The 21,293-nt window shown below is 42.2% G+C and overlaps 1 protein-coding gene across 1 annotated transcript in view; it reads left to right on the top strand.

Moving 5' to 3' along the window:
- PHF6 (PHD finger protein 6) overlaps positions 1-21,293 on the top strand; it is a 48,266-nt gene that overhangs the window by 9,606 nt on the left and 17,367 nt on the right. The window contains exons 3-8 of the mRNA XM_089657940.1: positions 600-701; positions 2,288-2,421; positions 6,190-6,233; positions 9,248-9,417; positions 11,810-11,953; positions 14,396-14,500. Of these exons, the coding sequence (XP_089514066.1) occupies positions 600-701; positions 2,288-2,421; positions 6,190-6,233; positions 9,248-9,417; positions 11,810-11,953; positions 14,396-14,500 (699 nt within the window). The remainder of the gene's footprint in view (positions 1-599; positions 702-2,287; positions 2,422-6,189; positions 6,234-9,247; positions 9,418-11,809; positions 11,954-14,395; positions 14,501-21,293) is intronic.

The following is a 21,293-nucleotide window of genomic DNA, read 5'->3' as shown; positions in this document are numbered from 1 at the left end:
TTCAGGCCTAAGCTCAGTTTCTTTCGAAAGGTTCTCTCAATTATCGTGATCCTTTCATTCCATTTGTGCTGGTTTTATGGCACTCTGATTACAATAGTAGCCCTATATTCGGAATAGCATTGGCTCGCTTCTGAGCCACTGCTCTGTCTATTTACACATGGAGTGTTGCTTGACCCCCACTCCCACTCTCTCCTCATTGGCTCACTGGCTGTGATTGAAAGAAGCGGGAGCCAATAGCTGCTGCTGTTCTTTACAAATGAAAAGGGAGAGACCCAGGAGAGCCAAGGCTTCCGTGCACATCGCTGGATTGGGATGGGGCTCAGGTAAATTTTAGGGATGCTGGGGTGCTGCTTACCACAGAAGGTTTTAGAATGCATGAAGGTGAAAAAAACTTGAGCATTTACAATTACCTGAAATGTATGTTTGACCAAATATCTCATCCTAAGTTTTTGTTTGGGAGTTAGATTATATTTTGAAATTGCGTTTTTCAATAGTAAGTATGTGTAGACACATCTGTTCATTCAATTTTGTTTTATTGTTTCATACAGAGAAGTCACTCTAATTCATACCAATTTTTTATTTTTTTTTCCCTTCCTCAGCTGTTTTCATCAGCACTTGTATCTACTCAGTCTGTCAGTGAAAACCTTGGTGGGTTCTCCATAGATGATATCCAGAAGGAATTAAGAAGGGGCAAAAAACTGGTAAATGTCAAATGTGATTGGATACTGTCTATGGGAACATTTGTGACCTATTGTACCTCAAAATAAAATTGGGAATGCAACACTTTTTTTAATCTACTTCTAAGTGAAATACAGCCAGCAAACCATTTTGTTCTGAAATGTTTATTTATAGAAAGGTAAAACTGCTTTATCCATAGAGTATTTTTTATAAAAAATGAATCGGGCTATAAATGTTATCAATGCATGTCAAAAACACTGGTTTGTAAATGTATATATTCATGGGGTAGCCATCAATACTTGCTTATGGCATGCAGCGGCTCTGTTTCCTAACTTGCAGTGCTAAAAGATGGTTTTGCTTTTACTGCACCTTCCAGGACCTGGAAAACATTCAGTTTTGTGTTTTTGCAAAGCTACAGTTTAAAACTGGAACCAAATGTGTAATTTGCATTAAAATAGGTTTAAAAATGAATGCTTTAGTGCACATTCAAGTGTATATAAAGCCAGCCTTTTTTCTGTTAGTTTTGCATCAAATGTGAAGGTTTAATAACTTCTATCATGGTTTTTATTGCTGTTTGTGTCCCTTCTAGGGAGATTCACTCTCACTATCTGTCATGGTCATCACTGACTCCTGTATAGATGGTTATGAGAAATGTAGAACAGGAGATGAGTTAAAAAAAAAAAAAAAAAAAAAAAAAAAACATTCAATGAAGACTTCTTAGGTGACCATTTTCTAACGGAATGTGACTGCACAAATGGCAAAAAAAAATCGGTCATAATTATTTTGCACTGTTTACACCCGTTCCCTGTCATGAATGGCCTCTATCTCCATAGCCTACTCATTGTTGGAGAGGATGTGATACAGAGGGAACCACTTCACGTGTGATGGTTCTGCCCGGTTATTTATACAAATTGCTCTAAAGCAACAAATGTAATATTGACAATTTCCATTGCTGCTATTTCCCTGGACCCCTGGGTCTATTTATTTCATGCCTTCAGTGTTTCATACAAAGACTTAATTCCTCATTTTAATAAAACTCAGCAAAGAACAATGTGTCTTTGCATTGGGAATCCCCATTAGCTCCAGCTATTATATCTTGGCTTAGTGATTAGATCGTATAATGTTTCTGGAGGAATTAACACCGTGTAAAGCCTTGTACACACAATGAGGATATCAGATGAAAAATACCACTTTCAAAGCGATCGTCCGATAATCTGTACGTTGGTACACAGCTTTCGAAAGCCATTCACGATAGTTCATGCAAAATTATCCGAAGGGACAAGCACAACAATTTTTCTTGAACGGTAATAGAAGAACAATATTAGTTTAATCAGTATTCTGATCATACTCAGAAACGAAAGAATACAATACATGACACCATTGCGGGAAGTTGTATTTTGTCTTACGAGAATTTTCGTAACTCATCGTGTGTACCAGGCTTAACTGTCAGACTTCAAATATATGGGGCGCTTCAAGTACTTTTAAATGTGGTGTTTTTTTCCTTTTCTGTTTTTTGTTTTTCTTTCTTCCCTACAACAACATGAGACAGAAGTTGCTTTCAGACTGAATTGCAAAATGTTTGGTGGTCATCTTATCTTTTCTTTTTTAGATGTGTACACTCTGCCATTGTCCTGGAGCAACTATTGGTTGTGAAGTAAAGACATGCCGCAGGACTTACCATTATCACTGCGGTTTGCATGATAAAGCCCAGATACAGGAAAACCCATCACAAGGAATATACCTGTAGGTATAAAGTGAGCTTTGATTATCAGAATTAAAAAAAAAAGTATAAATCACTAGATCTTTTCAGTGTTCTGTAACAACACACTTTTAAAGGGGCGTCAGTTTTAGGCTAGTTTCACATCTGAATGCGTAGAAATCGCAGACTTTTCCACACCCGCAGCAAAAACACATTAATCCTAATGGCACCCCATACACTGGATTGTTAACTGCTATAGAGAAGGGTGGGGGGATGCAAACAAGAGGAAATTTCCCTTTTGGGTGAGGTTCTGCTTTAATATATAGCATGTGTACCGGAACTCCTGGGTGATCTGTCCGCAGCTTATAGCATTAACCCCCTGGTGCGCAGTTGAGGTGTTGAAAGCTAAGTCTACCTTTCAGACCACGTTTCATGTCACACCTATTTTTAGGGTGCAGCATGAAACATGACCGGTATTTACAACTGACACCAGCCCCCCAGCTTGGCTGAAATTTAACGTATCACAAAATCTGGGGTTAGGCTTTAATGGATGAGCGAAAAAGAAAAAAAAAATTTTTGATTTTTGCATTAGCAGTAAAATGTTTTTCTTAATCGTATGTCACAGGACACAGTGTGCTTAATATTCATAACTACCTGGGTAATGCTGCCTCTTTCAGTTGAATGGACGCCAAAAAAGGGCAGGAATTCTTGCCCAGGCAGAACTCCTCCAGCACCGCTAAGCTTCAGTTTTTGGCTCCGGTTCTGTTATCAGTGTATTGGGCTGGGGAGGTGTTCTGAAGGAGCTCTTGGTTCAGGCAACGTGGTTCTCAGAGTAACAGAAGTTGCCATTCTGCGTCCTGGAACTTTGGGCAATTCGGCTGGCTCTCCTACATTATCTCCCTTTTTTGGGTTGCAGCAGGACCGTGCCAAGATTGTAGCATCCATTAATCATCAAGGAGAGACAAGTTGCATTGCTCAGGAACAAGTTGTTTGTCTTGAGCAGAACTTCACAATCTGACCCTCTCTGCCATGCACATTCCTTGTATAGAAAATCGCCAGGCATACTTTTTCAACTGTCAGCAGCTGAATCCAGAGGAATGGGTTCTTCACTCAAAGGTGTTCATAGATTTGTCTGCAGTGAGGGATGCCAGATGTGTATCTTTTGGTGTCCCGATTCAACAGCAGACTGAGTTGTCAACAACTGGGGATCTTCAGGCATTTTTGATAAATACCCTGGTGACTTCTTAGGATCGTTTTTCCCTGATCCTTGCCTTCCCTCCCCTTCTGCTTCTTCCTCGCCTGTTGCTCAGGTTAAAGTAGGAGGACTTTAGAACGATTCTGATCACAACTGCTTGGCCAAGAAGAGTGTAGCATGCAGACCTCATAAATATTTTGGAAGACAAGCTATGAGCTCTTTCTGGTCACAGGATGCTGTCACAGGGTCCAGTCTGTCATCCTGCTTTACAGTTGCTGGCTTTGATAGCATGGCTTTTGAAGCCCACGTCTTGAGGGATAGGGGTGTGTCAAAATCAGTACCATAAACTGTATGTGCAACTATGGTCATTAATAAGCAGCCAGCTAACACTGTCATTCACACTTTTGTAGACTATAACACGTGTAACGTGCAGCGCTATAACAAATTAGTAATACAACTTTCAGTGATCTACTAAAATAAACACAAGTGCGCTTGAACAAAATGTGAGTAACACGATCTCAATGATATTGCTTAAACAACAAACTACATAACCAAATGTAGAATTCCACACTCCTGCAATAATTAAATTGTGACACAGTTCCAATGTATGAAGTGAGCTTATTTTCCTGAAGGGGTTAAAAAAAAAAATCCGTGCTAAAGTGTCCAGTCATGCAAGTCAACTCATCAAGTGTCCATAAAGACTGGATGGTATTCTTGTGCGTCCAACTTCACACATGAAATCCCAACCACCTGGTTTCACTTGGAATGCTGACCTGAAATCCATGCCCATTAAATTCTAGGAGGTCTATAAGTACTTTGTCAAATGTTCATATAAAATGCTGAGATTCTTGTGTGTTAATTCACCTGGCAACCTAATCAAAGTAGTAATGGATATGCAGTCCTGTGATTTTTACAAATAAGCCAAAAATCCTAATTTTTCAGTCTGTTGAGATACACAGGGTCCAGCCCACTGTTTATGATCATATGCTCAGTGTTGCTTTGCTAAAAACCTGAGGCATGTAGGTAGTAGCAGGGGTTCTCTTGGGCTGGCGTATAGGGTGTTTTTTAATTTTTTTTTTGCCAGTGTGCAATCCTTCTGTAGCTGGCATTACAACTGAAAGGCTAAAGACCTGAATGTTAAAGTATCATCTTTATTATCTTTAGTATAATATTCTCCAGCGTCGCTGTGCCATTTTCTGTTTTTTAAAAAAAAAAAAAATACACCAATGTCCAGTCCCATCTTCCACTTCTTCAGCACTTCCTTCTAGACCTGATTTTTAAACTCCCCTAATTCCACTGATTCACTCCTTCTCCTTCTGTTTTTTATCTATTTTTTTTTTTTTTTTTTTTTTTATAGCTTCTATTCCTCTTTTTTGTGAAATCCTCTGTTTTTTTTGTAAGAGCTTGGCTGTAATGCTACTGCTGTATAATTACTCTATAAGTTTGTAAATGGGAGCCTAATTCATTGTGGGGCTTATTTCTTAACTCCCATCATGCCTTTGTGTGGCACTAATCATATTTTCCAGTGATTTGTGTTTCTAATTATGGGAAGATCAGTAACTACTGATTTGTAAGTCAAAAGCCAACTGTTTTGTCCAGTTGTCTTACCCTCCACACTCTTGTCCTGCACATAATGCTTGCTCTCCTACCTTCCACAATTCTCTGGTGCACACGATGTCCCTTCAATCCTCTGGACTAATTTTGGCCAATTTTTATATCCTCTGCGATCCTCACCTGCATATATTACCCTTTTTGTCATAGCTTCCACTACTCATTCACATTCTACTCACTGTCATATCTCTTGCTGCACATATTTCCCCTCTTTAATACCCTCTGTACTCTTCTCCTGCTCTTAAATCTCTCTTGGCGTACCATTCACATCCTTCTGGACAAATTGCCTCTTGTAATACAATTTGAAATCCTCTTCTTTACCTACAGTCCATTCTCATACTTTTCTTCTGCATATTCCGTCTCCTGTTATACTCTTTCCTCCCCTCCTGCTCATGCTGCCCACTGTCAATCTTTCGACACTGCTTTCCTGCACATGCTGCCATTGTCATACCCACTGCATTGCACATACTGCCCCTCTGCCTTGGGTGTGTTACTGGCCAGATCACCATTAGAAAAGGGGCTCACGAACACAGGGTGTTTTAAATGCTGCTCTTAGGCGCATTTTATTATCCCTTCCTGCCCTTTAAACGCTCAATGTTGGCATATGTGACACGCACGCTTTCACGTTCGTTCGTTCCAGTGGCCGCAATGAATTAATAATCTGGTAAATTGAATGGATAAACGTCCACATGCTTGACTTCCCTAAACATGTTTGCAAAATGTGGCTTTAGGTGTCTTTTTTTTTTTTTTTTTTTTTTTTTTTTTTTTTTTTAAGCCGCTTTTTCCTCTCCTGGAGTGCAGGCATTCAGTGGAGGAAAAAGACGTCCCCTGTTCATAGGGCCTCTTAAAGAAAACTAATACAACCACCACATTAAATGATTGGTAAGCTGCAATATATTACACTTTGGGTTTATTACCGTTTTAAGTGGCTGTAATCCTGGTTATTACTGACTTTTGTAAATTTTTAGACTCTGCTATAATTTAATTTATAGTTTTTTGATTGCAGGATTTATTGCAGAAAACACAAGGAACAGCTGCATAACTCAGAAGGTAAATATCCAGGTCTAAAATATTATGGCTTGATGTTTCTGTAGAGTCCTCTGATTGCCATAGAAGGTAACCTGTGTTCCCTTTTTTAAAGTGATATTAAAGGCTAAATGTTTTTTTATAAAATAACGAACATGTTATACTTGTTCTTTGCAAGCGTTTTGCTCAGAGCAGCACTGATCCTCCTATTCTCGGGTCCCCTGCCAGTGTTCTGTGCGCCCCTTCCCTTCTAAGGGTGCCCATAGCAAGCCACTTGCTGTGGGGGCACCCATGCGTGCTTGCTCCCGAGTCCTGCTCTGTCTCCTCACTGGCTATGATTGACAGCAGTGGGAGTCAATGGCTCCTGCTGCTGTCTCTTAGCCAATGAGGAGGTGGAGAGGCAGGACAGCAGCTGTTTTCATGCACGTTACTTGATCAGGTGAGTATTAGAGAGGGCTGCATACTGAAGGTGTTTTTTTTTTTTTTTTTGTTTTTTTTTTACCTTGCATAGAATACACAAAGATTAAAAAAAAAAAAAACCTTCAGGCTTTACAACCACTTTAAGCATTGTGAAGTAAGAGCACACAGTACAAGATTATTTTCTATATACAGTACCCGCGGTTTAGTAACTTTATAGTGAGTAATAAGTGTATTAAAGAATTAATAAAAATATATGTAATGAAAATATTAGAATATACACTGCTCCAAAAAAAATTAAAGGAACACTTTGAAAACACATCAGATCTCAATGGGGAAAAATATCATGTTGGATATCTATACTGATATGGACTGGGTAATATGTTAAAATGAAATTATCAACCTTCAGAGGACTAAAATCATAGTGAAAAAAATTATGCAGCAGGCTAGTCCATTTTGCTGAAATGTCATTGCAGCAACTCAAAATGGTACTCAGTAGTTTTGTATGGCCTCCACGTGCTTGTATGCATGCCTGACAATGTCAGGGTAAGCTCCTAATGAGACAACAGATGGTGTCCTGGGGTATTTCCTTCAGATCTGGACCAGGGCATCGCTGAGCTCCTGGACAGTCTGAAACACAACTTGGTGGCGGTGGATGGACTGAATCATGATATCCCAGAGGTCTTCTATTGGATTTAGGTCAGGCAAGTGTGGGGGCCATTCAATGGTATCAGTTCCTTCATCCTCCAGGAACTGCCTGCATACTCTTGCCACATGAGGCCGAGCATTGTCATGCACCAGGAGGAACCCAGGACCCACTGCACCAGCGTAGGGTCTGACAATGGGTCCAAGGATCTCATCCCGATACCTAATGGCAGTCAGGGTGCCATTGCCTAGCCTGTAGAGGTCTGTGTGTCCCTCCATTGATATGCCTCCCCAGACCATCACTGACCCACCACCAAAACGGTCATGCTGAACGATGTTGCAGGCAGCATAATGTTCTCCACGGCTTCTCCAGTCCCTTTCACGTCTGTCACGTGCTCAGGGTTAACCTGCTCTCATTTGTGAAAAGCACAGGGCACCAGTGGCGGACCTGCCAATTCTGCTCAATGGCAAATGCCAGTTGAGCTCTATGGTGCTGGGCAGTGAGCACAAGGCCCACTAGAGGACATCAGACCCTTAGGCCACCCTCATGAAGTCTGTTTCTGATTGTTTGGTCAGACCCATTCACACCAGTGGCCTGCTAGAGGTAATTTTATAGGGCTCTGCAAGTGCTCATCCTGTTCCTCCTTGCACAAAAGAGCAGATACTGGTCCAGCTGATGGGGTACAGCCCTGTCCAGCTCTCTTAGTAATTGTCTGTCTCCTGGAATCTCCTCTTGACTGTGCTGGGAGATGCAGCAAACCTTCTGATAATGGCACGTATTGATGGAGTTGGACTGCCTGTGCAACCTCTGTAGGGTCCAGGTATCGCCTCATGCTACCAGTAGTGACACTGACCCTAGCCAAATGCAAAACTAGTGAAAAACAGTCAGAAAAGATGAGTAGGGAAAAAAATGTCAATGACCTCTACCTGTAAAACCATTCCTGTTTTGGGGTCGTCTCATTGTTGCCCATCTAGTGCACCTGTTGTTAACTTCTTTAACACTAAAACAGCTGAAACTGATTACCAACCCCCTCTGCTACTTATCTGACCAGATAAATATCCCAGGAGTTTAACTGACTTGATACTATACTCTGATTAAAGTGTTCCTTTAATTTTTCTTGAGCAGTGTATAGGATAATGGGTAAAAAATCCTTAGAGTGGCTGCTTTTACAAAGGTTAAATACCCTTCAAATGATACAAGTTAACAGCTCTGCCCTTTATAAACGTGACACACTAACGTACAAGTCCATAAGTGCACAACAGTACAATCTTACGTAATTGAATTAGGTGAAAAATTGGACACTTGCAGCATTGCAGGAATTACAGTGCTGTGTTCCCATCCTGTGTTCCTCCACTCACCAACATGTTGACCCTTAAGCACCGCAATAAGGGTCAAGATGCGTTGGATCGGAGTATCCTGGACTTGGGCTTTTTTTTTTTTTTTTTTTTCCCTCAGTCCTCCACCACTCCTCCAGTTAAAAGCAGGATTCTCAATTGGTGAGTGGGGGAACACAGGAGGGGGAGCACAGCCCTGTGTTTCCTGCACCAAGTATCTGCTCTTCTGCACTTTATTATTAAAACTGCACTAATTTTTCACCTAATTAATTTGGATAAGATTTGACTGTTGTGCACATGGACTTATGATGTTTAGTGTGACCCCACAAGATGCTTGGCCTTGCCTTTTATGAAGTCCCAGTAACAAACATAAAAGTACTGGACGGGCAATGTTGGTTGGCAGACTTTAGCCATGAAATGGGAAGCAGTCCCTATTAACAAAGGTAAACTAACATCTTTCCAGCTATTGAAATAGTAGACATACTAATGTACTTCTCTACTAAGGTTTTAAAAGTATAAAAGGAAGTACACTGGAAAACTGAAGGTGCAATTTAAGGTTGACTTTTCCTGCTAAAAGGTGTGTTGTGTTTTTTTTTTTTTTTTTTTTTTGTTTTTTATTTTTTTTCCTTTGTCCCTCTAAGATGAGTTAGAAGAAGGGTTTGGTCACAGAGAATTGAGTCCATCCTCTCGCCACCGTGGTAGAGGGAGAGGATCCCGTGGAAAGTCCAGAACCACAAATTCAAGAGGGCAGCCGGAGGAGAGCAAACTCCCATCTTCACACTGTACAGAAGAGACAGAAAGCAGTTCCAGTGTAAGTAGCTATTTAACAACTTTCCTACCGGGCACTTTTACTACCGTCCTGCCCAGGCCAATTTTCAGCTTTCATTGCTGTCGCACTTTTGATTGTGACAATTGCACAGTCATGCAACGCTCTACCCAAACAACCTTTTTTTAATTTTTCTGAGACCACTTTCTTTTGGTGGTATTTAATAACCACTGTATTTTTATTTTTTAATTTTTTTTGCTAAACAAACTAAAGACTGAAAACCTTAGTTTCTATTATAACATTTTGTAAATAAGTAATTTTTCTCCTTATATGATGGGTGGCACTAAGTACTGACGGACATCATTGATGGGTGGCAATGATGGGCGCTGATGGGCATCACTCATATATGACACTGACAATCAGGGCACTGACGAGGCGGCACTGATGATCAGTGCCCTGATTATCAGTGTAGATGTCCCCTCTGAGAAATGCTGCTTAACGGCTCTCCTCACACACTGTCATTATGAGGAAGGGAGAGCTGATAACTGGCATTTCCTATTTACGTGTGATCAGCTGTGATTGGATGCAGCTGATCACATGATAGAGCCATGATAGTGTCATCGGCTCTTTACTACTGTCAGGCAGCTAGCTTAAGTTTCAGTCCTACCCAGTTCTTTTAAGATGGCTTACTTGTGAAGCATCACCATGAGACGCTAAAGCAGAGTAAATGCAACAGAAAACTTAACTGCAATTGTAAATTTGTTTCTTCCATTCATTGGACACAGCTGCAACACAGATCAGTTTTCTGTCCACCGATCAGGAGAGTGGACCTAGTTTTGTTGTGTGGGTTTTTTTTTCTCCCCAGCACTGTTATCGAATGCATGAAGTTTCCCACAATAATGGGATTGGCTGCAATATCTCTTTTGCAGAGTGGCTTGTAGGGTGTATGTGTACGATGGTCAGACCTGGCTTTCTATTGAGCTCTGCCTTTTAGCCAATGTCACTGAAATCAGCATGGGATCTGAGGTGTTTATCCCCTACCCCCTCGAGGTATCTGGTTGATGGAGCACTACAAGTCCCAAGTTTGCTGAGAGTTTCTGCTGTAGCTGAAGTGCAGGCTGCAAGCTCTTTCTTTCTAGTTTCAGTATTCACTTGCCAGGGTAGACGGGTTTCCTCTACTGACAGGGCTAGTCCTGGAGCAAAGGGTGCCTGGTGCCACTGGAATAGCATGGACATACTGAGGGTGTACTGCCCGGGAGCTGTACTGGGTACACAAATGCACCTTTTGCTGCGACTGTGAGCAAGCAGTGTAGCGTTCCCACAGCTGCCATTTTGACTGTGGGCATCTGCTCTGCCCTACCCCTTTTCGCACCGTTCATGAAGCACACATGCCAGCAACAATGGAGGGGCAGCTCCTCCCCTTCACCCAGTGGGAGTGGTTGACCACGGTGGGGCCAACATTTCCAGTATGGGTATTTGTCCCTTGTCTTTCCTGCTTAAACCGTTCTTCACAGATTTTAAGAAGTTGCCCTTCCCCCTATATATAAATCACATGCAGTAAACCAATATTTCAAAGAAAAAAATTTGGCTGAAGCAAAAATGTGAGTCACATATATTGTGCAATCGCCTAAATATTGTCCATATATGTATTTCTATATAAAATGAAAAACTTCATAAAAATTTTGAAATTCACTTATTCAACACCAAGAGCTTTATAATTTGTGTTCTTATTGTTTTAAACCCTCCTAGATTGCCGTCGTTGAGATCCGGAAAGTTTTTTTTGTTTTTTTTTTGTTTTTTTTTTTGTTTTGTTTTTTTGAGCGCACTCGGGGAGCACAGAGTTTGACGTTCTGGATCTTGTTGAATAAGTGGATTTCACAATATTTTTATGAACTTTCAGTGAGGAGGGAGTTGGTGGGGCGAGGACTGAGCCACGCTCTGTGTGTCCCATAGACACAGAGGCAGCTCGGGAGCGAGCATGCACAAGTGGGCAGTTGGCAAAGGGGACTGCCTTTTTAGAACCACTTTTTAAAGGAAAAAAAATGCCTTTAGAGCCACTTTAAGTTGTGCCTAGCATTGTGCTCCTGAAGATGGCGGCATTAATCCCATCCGTGAAGAAGTGAAGTTGTCCTTCAATGAACTAAGAGAAAATGATTTTATGCGGAGTACAAAAGTCCTATTTATTTATACTTTAAGTATTTAGAACAAAATTTTTTTGTTTTTGTTTTTTTTTGTTTTTGTTTTGTTTGTTTGTTTTTTTTCCATTGCACTTAAACTCTGCAGCAAAATGCATACAGCCAGCAGCCCCCACATAGCTGAACAAACCTCTCTGCCAACTTTCTAAATACTCAGAATACTTCACCTAAAACAGCCAGAAGTATTTTTAAATTGATTCAACCTTTTTGTGTTTTTTGCATTGTTGATTCTTGCTTTCCAGAGAGATAGATCACCGCATAGAAGCAGTCCAAGTGACACTAGACCGAAGTGTGGCTTCTGTCATGCAGGAGATGAAGAGAATGAAACGCGGGGCAAACTGCATGTGTTTAATGCAAAAAAGGCCGCTGCTCACTACAAATGTATGGTATGTGTTTAAATGTTGGCATCAGGATCAAGAACTGTGTATAAAATCTGGTTGTGAAATACTAGGGTGTTAACACAGCAAAGTGAGGGTCTCTTTAAAGTTCACCTTTTTCAGAATATAGCATATGCAGGCAAAGGACCCCAGTTGATATAAAAAAAAAAAACTGTGCAGCTTTGTAAATTGCTTATTAGTTTTATTGTCTTACCTGTAGGCCATTTGACCAGGCTTTTAGGGGGCCCAAAAGGACTAGAGATACTACAAAGCCAATCTCCCAACTCGCTTATACACACCTTTTTTTTATTCTCCCCTGCAGCTCCAGGTGTTGACCGCAGTGTAAGCGTCAATGGTCCGTTACATAATTTGTTGCTTCACTTTTGTTTCAGTAGGCCTACCTCGCTTTCTCAGAGCAAGTTAAAGTGGAAGTAAAGGCAAAACCTAACTAACTCTAAACCATTTGGCCCGATGTCCTGCGGCGCCCTCTGTATGCAGGAGACAGTAAGCAGCTTTGAAATGCATGGGAAGTGACATCACCCATGAAGCTACTATGGGGCTTCTGTTGTCAGCTGCCTCTCCTGCACACTCGTACACACTTAAGTGGCTGCTGACATGTCGGCGTGGGACTGGACCCGAGCGGCTACAGAACAGTTGGGTTTAGTGATTTTTGTTCTTTACAGGCCTAGATAGATTAGTCTTAGAATGTGGCTGAGAGCTGGTTTAGAGTGAGTTAGGTTTTGCATTTACTTCCACTATGAAAGGTCCCCCTAAATGTCTTCCATCTATATAACTAAATAATTGCAATATAGCACTAGTATGGAAGACATTGAGTTTAGAATGAGCAATTTGTTAAAACCACAATAAGGGCTGGTTCACACCACATGCAGTCCAGTGCATTTTTAATCTGCATCAAAACCTCATGCACTGCATTTTCCATGTACTCTAGTGGCCCTAGTTCACACCAGTGTAGTATGTTTTAGTGCAGTCAACAAAAGTAGAACATGCTGCATTTTTTTTCTGCATTGATCTGCCCTGGAATGTAGTAAAACGCACTGGAATGCGTTTTGTTTGCCTGTGATTTCTGTTGGCCATTAGCTGCTGCACCTGCCAGTGTCCTAACAACCAGTGACTTAATCCCTGCTGGGCCGCTATGTCACTCCTGTGCATGCGCAAGGGAGTCATATCGCAGTGGCACAGATCGAGGCTGTAAGTTTTCACTGAGCTTTGTGTACGTGATGGCTGACCGGCAGGTTGACGCATTACAGAAGAGACCAACAGTGTCTCTTCTGTCTTAAATATCCTCTGTCAGCAATTTTTTAAAAACAAAGTTTAAAGCAGGTTTAACCACTTACCTGCCGCGATATAGCTGATATACTGCTACACGGTGGCACAGTGACCGCGGATGTCAATTACCAGATCCTGGCCGTTGATTACCCGCTGGCGCCCAGTGATTACCGACAATCGCCGACGGAGAGGAAGACTGTTTTGTTTACAAACAGTCTTCCTCCCTGTCAGCTCAGGCACACTGCATAGCACAGCCATCCTGATCAATGTGCTTATATTGAAGCACACAAACACCCGTCCCCTAGTAAAACACTCCCTACACACAGTTAACCCTTTGATCGCCCATCACATTAACCCCTTCCTACCCAGTGTCATTAGTACAGTGTCAGTGTTTTTTTGTTTTTGTTTTTTTTTTAGCACTGTTCACCGTATTGGTGTCTATAGCCATGTCAGGGTTTTTTTTCCCAATTTTTACTGGACATGTTTAATAGCAAAGTCAAAAAAAATTTCTTAAAATTGTCAGGTTTTTTTTGCCTATAGCACAAAAAATAAAAAGCGCACAGGCGATCAAAAACCACCGAAAGAAAGCTCAATCGTGGGGAAATAAAGGACTTAAATTTCTTCTGGGTGAGGCGTTGCATAACCACGCATCTGTCAGTTAAATTAACGCAGTGCCGTAATGCAAAAAAATGGCCTGGGCAGGAAGGGGGGTAAATCCTCTGGAGGGCAAGTGGTTAACAACAAATGACTCATCCTTGCTGCTGACAGCACAGATGAGTCACTGGTTGTTGGGATGCTGGCAGGTGCTGGCTTCTAGCAATCTAAGCCCAGGAAAGAAAAGGGGGAGGGGGGTGCACCAGAATGCACCAAAAACACATTTGTGTGCATCTGGTCTGTTTCTGTGGTGTGAACCGGCCTTCAATATTAGCAAAAGGGATTTGCCACATCCGAAGCTTGCAGATTTGATCATATCCCAGTCTGTTAGATTTCCCTTGTACATTTCTAATATGAATGCATAGAGAAAACCACCCTTGTATACATTTCTGGGCAGATTTAGCCCACCTGCAGTAAGGCCTTAACATGCTGTATCTAGTAGGGAGAGAAAAAAAACACCATTTAGTTTCTAATGTACAACAAAATGATGCTAAATTTTTATTTCTGCAGCTTTTCTCTTCTGGTACAGTCCAGCTAACAACGACGTCAAGGGCTGAAGTTGGTGACTTTGATATCAAAACTGTAATACAAGAAATGAAGCGTGGAAAACGTATGGTAATTATTTCTGTACCTATATTTGAAAGCCTTATCGTATTTACAGCACTTTGACTGACTTGCCTACCAAAGTGATCCCCTCCTCCAGGTTGTCATGTCAGCACTCATCCTGCACTCCTAGCCTCTGCTAGGGGTGAGATGACGATTTCAAGTGCAATTTGCAAGACATCTGACACAGATGTCTATGCAAATCGCTACAAAAGTAGTACATGTACTACTTTAGAAATCGGTGCGGCTCCGCACCAATTTTGACTGTTTGAATTGTGGACAATAGGGTGCGACTTGGCATGCGGTTTGCAAGTTGAACGGCATGCAAATCACATGGCAAGTTGTACCTGATGTGACCGCGGCATTAAACTGTTTTCCTGGCATATGCCACAATATGTATAGTGCAGCGTAATTTACTTTTTTTTTTTTTTTGTACGTGGATGTGTGCCCCTGACTCATATGTTTACTTGGGGATAAGTTTAAGTGCTTGAGTGCAACTTTAATTTTATTTTTCCTTCTTCCCTTCGCTTTATTTGTTGTTGTATGTGGACCAAAAACACCCTATGTGATAGCATTTTGCAAAGGTTATCTTTTAAGGAGACACTGGGGGCTATTAGACTACCAAGAGTGTGTGGAAGCAATCTGGTAGCTGTACAGCTGCTAGATCTTACCCATCTGGCAGCTGACAGTGGGCTTGTCAGGTGTACATGCACTCTTGTCTGCTGTAGCAGTTGTGTGTTAAAACCCCCACTGCTGCAGACGTACAGTTGTGTCCAAAATTATTCAACCCCCAATGCTGTAAAGGGGTTTAGGGACTATAGTGTACATTTGGAATTGTATTCAGAATCAAATCCTACAAGGACGTTGTAACTACCCAAATGCAACTAAAATGACATCAATTGTTTATGTAATACAGTAGTAAATGGTTCTTATGTGGTTTCTTCATTGCCACAATTATTCAACCCCTTAAAGACTACCACTCTGAAGAACAGAGGTTCATACAGGTGCTTTCCATCAGGTATTGAAAACACCTGTGGATGTCACCGAGCAGCAATCAAGCATAATAAGCACCAATTAGGCAGCTTTAAAATGACTGTGATACTCAGCTCCTTCTAGACATTTACTGGTGTGGTTACAAACATGGTGAAGGCAAGAGAATGGTCCAGGAAGACAAGAGAAGAGGTGATTTCTCTTCACAGGAAGGGCAATGGCTATAAGAAGATTGCAAAGATGTTAAACATACCAAGAGACACCTTAGGAAGCATCATTCGCAAATTCAAGGCAAAGGGCACTGTTGAAACGCTACCTGGTCGTGGCAGAAAGAAGATGCTGACTTCGACTGCTGTGCGCTACCTGAAGCGTAGAGTGGAGAGAAGTCCCCGTGTGACTGCTGAGGAACTGAGAAAAGATTTGTCAGATGTGGGTACAGAAGTTTCAGCCCAGACAATAAGACGCACACTGCGTAATGAAGGCCTCCGTGCCAGAACTCCCAGGCGTACCCCCTTGCTGTCTCCAAAGAATAAGAAGAGTCGACTGCAGTATGCCAAAAGCCATGTGGACAAACCACAAAAGTTGTGGGATAGTGTTCTGTGGACTGATGAAACAAAATTAGAACTGTTTGGGCCCATGGATCAACGCTATGTTTGGAGGAGGAAGAACAAGGCCTATGATGAAAAGAACACCTTGCCTACTGTGAAGCATGGTGGAGGGTCAATCATGCTTTGGGGCTGTTTTGCTTCTGCAGGTACAGGGAAGCTTCAGCGTGTGCAAGGTACCATGAATTCTCTTCAGTACCAGGAGATATTGGATGGAAACGTGATGCAGTCCGTCACACACCTGAGGCTTGGGAGACGTTGGACCTTTCAACAGGACAATGATCCCAAGCATACCTCCAAGTCCACTAGAGCATGGTTGCAGAGGAAAGGCTGGAACATTTTGGAGTGGCCATCGCAGTCACCAGACTTAAATCCGATTGAGAACCTCTGGTGGGACTTAAAGAAAGCAGTTGCAGTGCGCAAGCCTAAGAATGTGACTGAACTGGAGGCCTTTGCCCATGAAGAATGGGCGAAGATACCCGTAGATCGCTGCAAGACACTTGTGTCAAGCTATGCTTCACGTTTAAAAGCTGTTATAACTGTAAAAGGATGCTGTACTAAGTACTAAGATTGAATGTCACTTGGGGGTTGAATAAAACTGATAATGCTGTGAGCACAGAAAAGACATTTGTGGTTATTTCATTATAACTGTTATGTTATATTTGTCTGACCTACAAGTGCCTCTTTAATGTAAATGTAAGCAAGATGACTGAATGATCAAAAGCAATGTCAAACTGGCCAAAACACTCAATTTCAGTGGGGGTTGAATAATTTTGGACACAACTGTATACCATATGTTGGTAGCAACCGAAAGGCTTAATAGTATTGTAAACTTTCTCTGTAAGAATAACCTGGTAGTGGGGAGGTGAGAGGTCATCTGAACACAGTTAATATACGGAGATGTGAAAACTGTGCAAGTGCTGACATCCCAAACAATATACAGGACTTTTTAGACACTAAAATTGACAGCACAAAATGTATATAGTAAAAGCCAGTTTTATTGATACATCTATTAACCACTTGCTGACCGCAGATAGCCGAATGACGGCTTCACTGTGGCCTGCCAGTTCTGGGAGGGCGTCATATGCCGTTCTCCCACAAGCACCCGGCGATCTCCGTGACTGCTTTGTCCTACGGACACAGCTGATCACGTGATGTGGTAAAAGGCCAATCACAGCGGCCTTTTACCACATGATCAGCCGTGTCCAATGACACAGCAGATCACTGGTAAATGCAGTTACCGTTTATCGGCAGTACTTTCCTCACGCTGTCACAGTGTGAGGAAAGTACTGCCGATAACCGGCAATTGTCAGAGGAGGGATCGGCACTGATGATCAGTGCCACCAGTCTGTGTGTGCCCAGCAGTGCCGTCAGTAAGTGCCCCTCATTGTTGCTCATCAGTGCAGCCTCATCAACGCACATCAGTGAAGGAGAAAAATTACCTGTTTGCAAAATTTTATAAGAGAAACAAATTTTTTTTCTTTCAAAATTTTTGCTCTTTTTTTTTTTTTTTTTTGTTTTTTTGTTTTGTTTATAGTGCAAAAAATGAAACTCCCAGTGGCAAGTACATACCACCAAAAGAAAGCTCTGTTTTATGTGAAAAAAATTATACAAATTTCATATGGGTTCAGTGTTGCATGACTGCGCAATTGTCACTCAAAGTGCAACAGTGCTGAAAGCTGAAAATTGGCCTGGGCAGGAACTGGGTATAAGTGCCTGGCAGGCAAGTGGTTAAAGCATTATACGTGAGCCTAACTATCTCTTTGCATATGGACACCACCATAGATGTATTGTAACCACTAAATGGTGGACATTCTGTTGCGAGATGAGTGTTAGGCCATTGATTTTATTCACGTTTTTATGGATGTATCAATAAAATTGTGGTTTTTATATAATATAAAATTATAATATGTATAATCTAAAATTGCAAAAAAATGTTTTCTAAGATTATCCTAGTGTGTTGGCTTTAAGAACCTCTCCTGATTGCACATGGCAGTAATGAAGTAGAATGTGACCTTGTGATCTGTGTTTTTAGGTAGCAATGGTTCGACTGTCACCTCTGACTTTAGCTCCAAGAGTCCTCGGGCAAAGTAAAGCTAAATAAAAGTCTAAATATTTTCAGATTCTATCAGGGAATGGACAAGTATATTGGTCAAGTTTTAAACGTCTTTCTGGACTGCACATGAGAGAACGCAGCTCCTCCTCCTCTGGTAGGAAACCCACACCTGTATCAACTTTAAATTGGAGGCCTCTCCCCACAGTCCTCAGTTGTTGTGTTTCCTCCAGTAAGGTATGAACTTACAGGAACCGTGCCAGACTGCGTTCTCTCAGGTGCTGCATGAGAGAGGTCTCCATGTAACCTTTTTGTTGTGCAGCAGGGTCCTCCAGGCAGTATACCAGGTGGGGTGGCCTGTTCCTGGCTCCTCTCTCCACCTTCAGTGCTCTGGGAGAGCCAGTACTGCCGGCAGGCTGCAGTACCCTGTTGTCGGCATGGCGGTGGCCATGTTTTTGGTGTTCAGCAGCGTCTAGGCATGCCCATGATGTAATATATCGGTGGGGCAGAGCCTCCAGATGGGCATGCGGTTTCAGTTCTGCAGTGGGAATGCAGGGAAAGGGGGTAGGACTACATCCAGTGCCTATTTCCAGTCCGGACTGGCACAGCGGTATCTTAGGATGCCGGGATTGGAACCCACAGCCATGTGAACTGCTGCACACTGCAGATGGAGTAGGCAGGAGCTTCAGTTCCAGGGACAGGTGGAGACTCCGGCAAAGCCCAGGTAGGAGGGGTCATCCTGTGGGCATTTAGATGCTGCTGTCATTTTATGTTTTCAGTGTGTTTCACTGTGGGATTTCCTCCTGGTGGCAGGGGGGACGGAATGGAGTGCAACTTTGCAGTCTTAAAGATTAATTGGGGTCCACCCAGAGTTTTTTGGAACCTACTGCCACCCCACAGTCTCCAGCTTCCTATGGTGGTGGGTCTGGGATACAATTGGTCAGGTAGCTTGCTCCCTACCATGGTCTGATAGATTAAGAGAGGTAGATTGCTTTCTCCAAGCAATCCGCGCCACCTTAGGCATTAAAGAGGAAGAGAATGATCTCTCTCTGCATGATCAGATGTACCTGGGGCTTAGCGCACCAAAGAATAGATTTTTCCCTATGCATTCAGCTGTCTCAGATATGCTAGAGAGAGTGGCAGGATCCTCAGAGGAAACAGGTTTTTTTTTTTTTTTTTCTCTTCCCAGATCCAACAAAAAGAGGTTCCCATTTGAGAAAGATCCCTTAGCAGTTTGGCACAAAATGCCTAAGCTGGACTCAGAGTTTTCACAGATTTCGAGAACATGGGAAGCTTGAAGGAGGTGATGGATAAAATGAATGGACTTGCTGTTGAAAAGAACCTGGCAATCCATCATGGAAAATTTGGAAACCTGCTATAGCAATCACCTGCATGGTTAGGAATCTAGAACACTGGTTGAACCAGCTGAAGGCACACATTAATGCACAGACTCCGAAAGGAAGAAATCTTAGCTTCTTTCCCCACTTTTTCCGAAGCTGTGGGATTTATAGCGGATGCATTCTCAGAATCTATACGTGTTTCAGCACTGCTATCTAATTCTGCAAAGGAAAGCCTGGCAAGGCAATTCAGCATCTAAAGTAATGCAGGCCATAGATGGGGAGAAAAACTGCAGATTTTTCTTTTAAAAAACGAAAAATCTGTTGTTCAAGTGGCCGACGTTACCATCAATGGTAAAAAAAATCGGCCGATTTTCTACCCGTCTAGAGCCGGAAAAAAGTGTCCCTGCAGAGAGCTCTGCTATTTCTTTGACGGTTCCTTGACATTTATAGAAGTTGCAACAATGTATCTATTTGTTTCCATTTAGGATACAGATGTTTTTATTCGGAAACAAATAGATACAATGTTTCAACCTCTGTAAATGTCAAGGAACTGTCAGAAATAGCGGAGCTCTCTGCAGAGACACTTTTTGCTGGACTGGAGTTCTTCTTATTTTCATCCTTCCTCTTCCTCTTCCTCCTCCTCCTCCTCCTTCGTCTTCTTCCTCTTCCTCTTCTTCTTCCTCTTCTTCTTCCTCTTCCTCTTCCTCTTCCTCTTCCTCTTCCTCTTCTTCTTCCTCCAGGTCACTGCTCATGCGCAGATTTTTTTATCGGTAAAAAATCGGCCGATTTGCCCACTAATTGCCGCGAAAATCGGCCGTTTTTTTTCCAACTTTACCGGAAAAAAAAAACGGCCAAAATACCGAAAAACGGCCGACCAAATCGCCCACTAACGATCCGAAAATCGGCCGATTTTATTTTCAGCCGAAAAATCGGCCAATTTTTGACCCATCTATGGCCTGCATAAGGTTGTATGGAATCCCATTTTATGGAGATCTTTTTGGGCCAGACTTGGAGTCAATTCTGGATCGCACAACGGATAAAAAATCTTTCCCTGTGAAAAAGAAACCACTGCCAAAACATTTTTTTTCTCTCCAGACATCTGCAGCAAAGCTGCAAGCCACAGGGGAAAAAAAGATGATTTGCGGGGTCGCAGAAGGCCAGAGAAAAAGTGAGTCCTTTTCTATGCTCCTGCACAGCCCGACTCCGAGATCTTGTCAGCAAAGGGTACGCGAGTCTGCGGAAACTCCTCCAAAAAGGTGTTTAGTCATGGATATTCTGAAAAATCTGGTAAAATCTCTAGCTATGAAGAATCCGATTCAGGATCGGATACTTCAGAGAATGTTTATACTGGTCCCTTCGGGAGAAGAACAGATGGGCTTTTATTCCCACATATTCCCACATATTCCTAGTAGGAAAGCAATCATCTGGAGAGCTTGGGCTGGATCGTAAATGTGCAAAAGTCCAATCTGACCCCGTCCAAGAAAGTTGTTTTTGATCTGCTCGACAGAACGGAAGATTTTTTTTGCCAGAAGAGAAATCCCAAAAAATGCAGTTGGCTTCAGTGCAATAGCCAGGTGTCTATCAGATTCCTGATGTCTGCCTATTAACTGCTTCCATTCCAGTAGACAAGGATACACTTCAGACTCCTGCAGCAGTTTATCCTGAAAGTATGGGATGGGGATTTGACCTCACTGGACACTAAAGTGAAGGTTCCCGGCAGGGTAAAAATCTCCATTTGGTGGTGGAAGAAACTGGAAACTCTTTCAAGAGGTCTGGTCTTTTCCGGTAGGAAAGATTCTCACCACAAAATGCCAACT

The sequence above is a fragment of the Staurois parvus genome, unplaced genomic scaffold, assembly GCF_062004578.1.
Source record: "Staurois parvus isolate SC_StPar_1 unplaced genomic scaffold, SC_StPar_1.0 ptg001045l, whole genome shotgun sequence".
Taxonomy (NCBI): domain Eukaryota; kingdom Metazoa; phylum Chordata; class Amphibia; order Anura; family Ranidae; genus Staurois; species Staurois parvus.
This window is presented reverse-complemented; position numbering and strand designations above follow the sequence as displayed.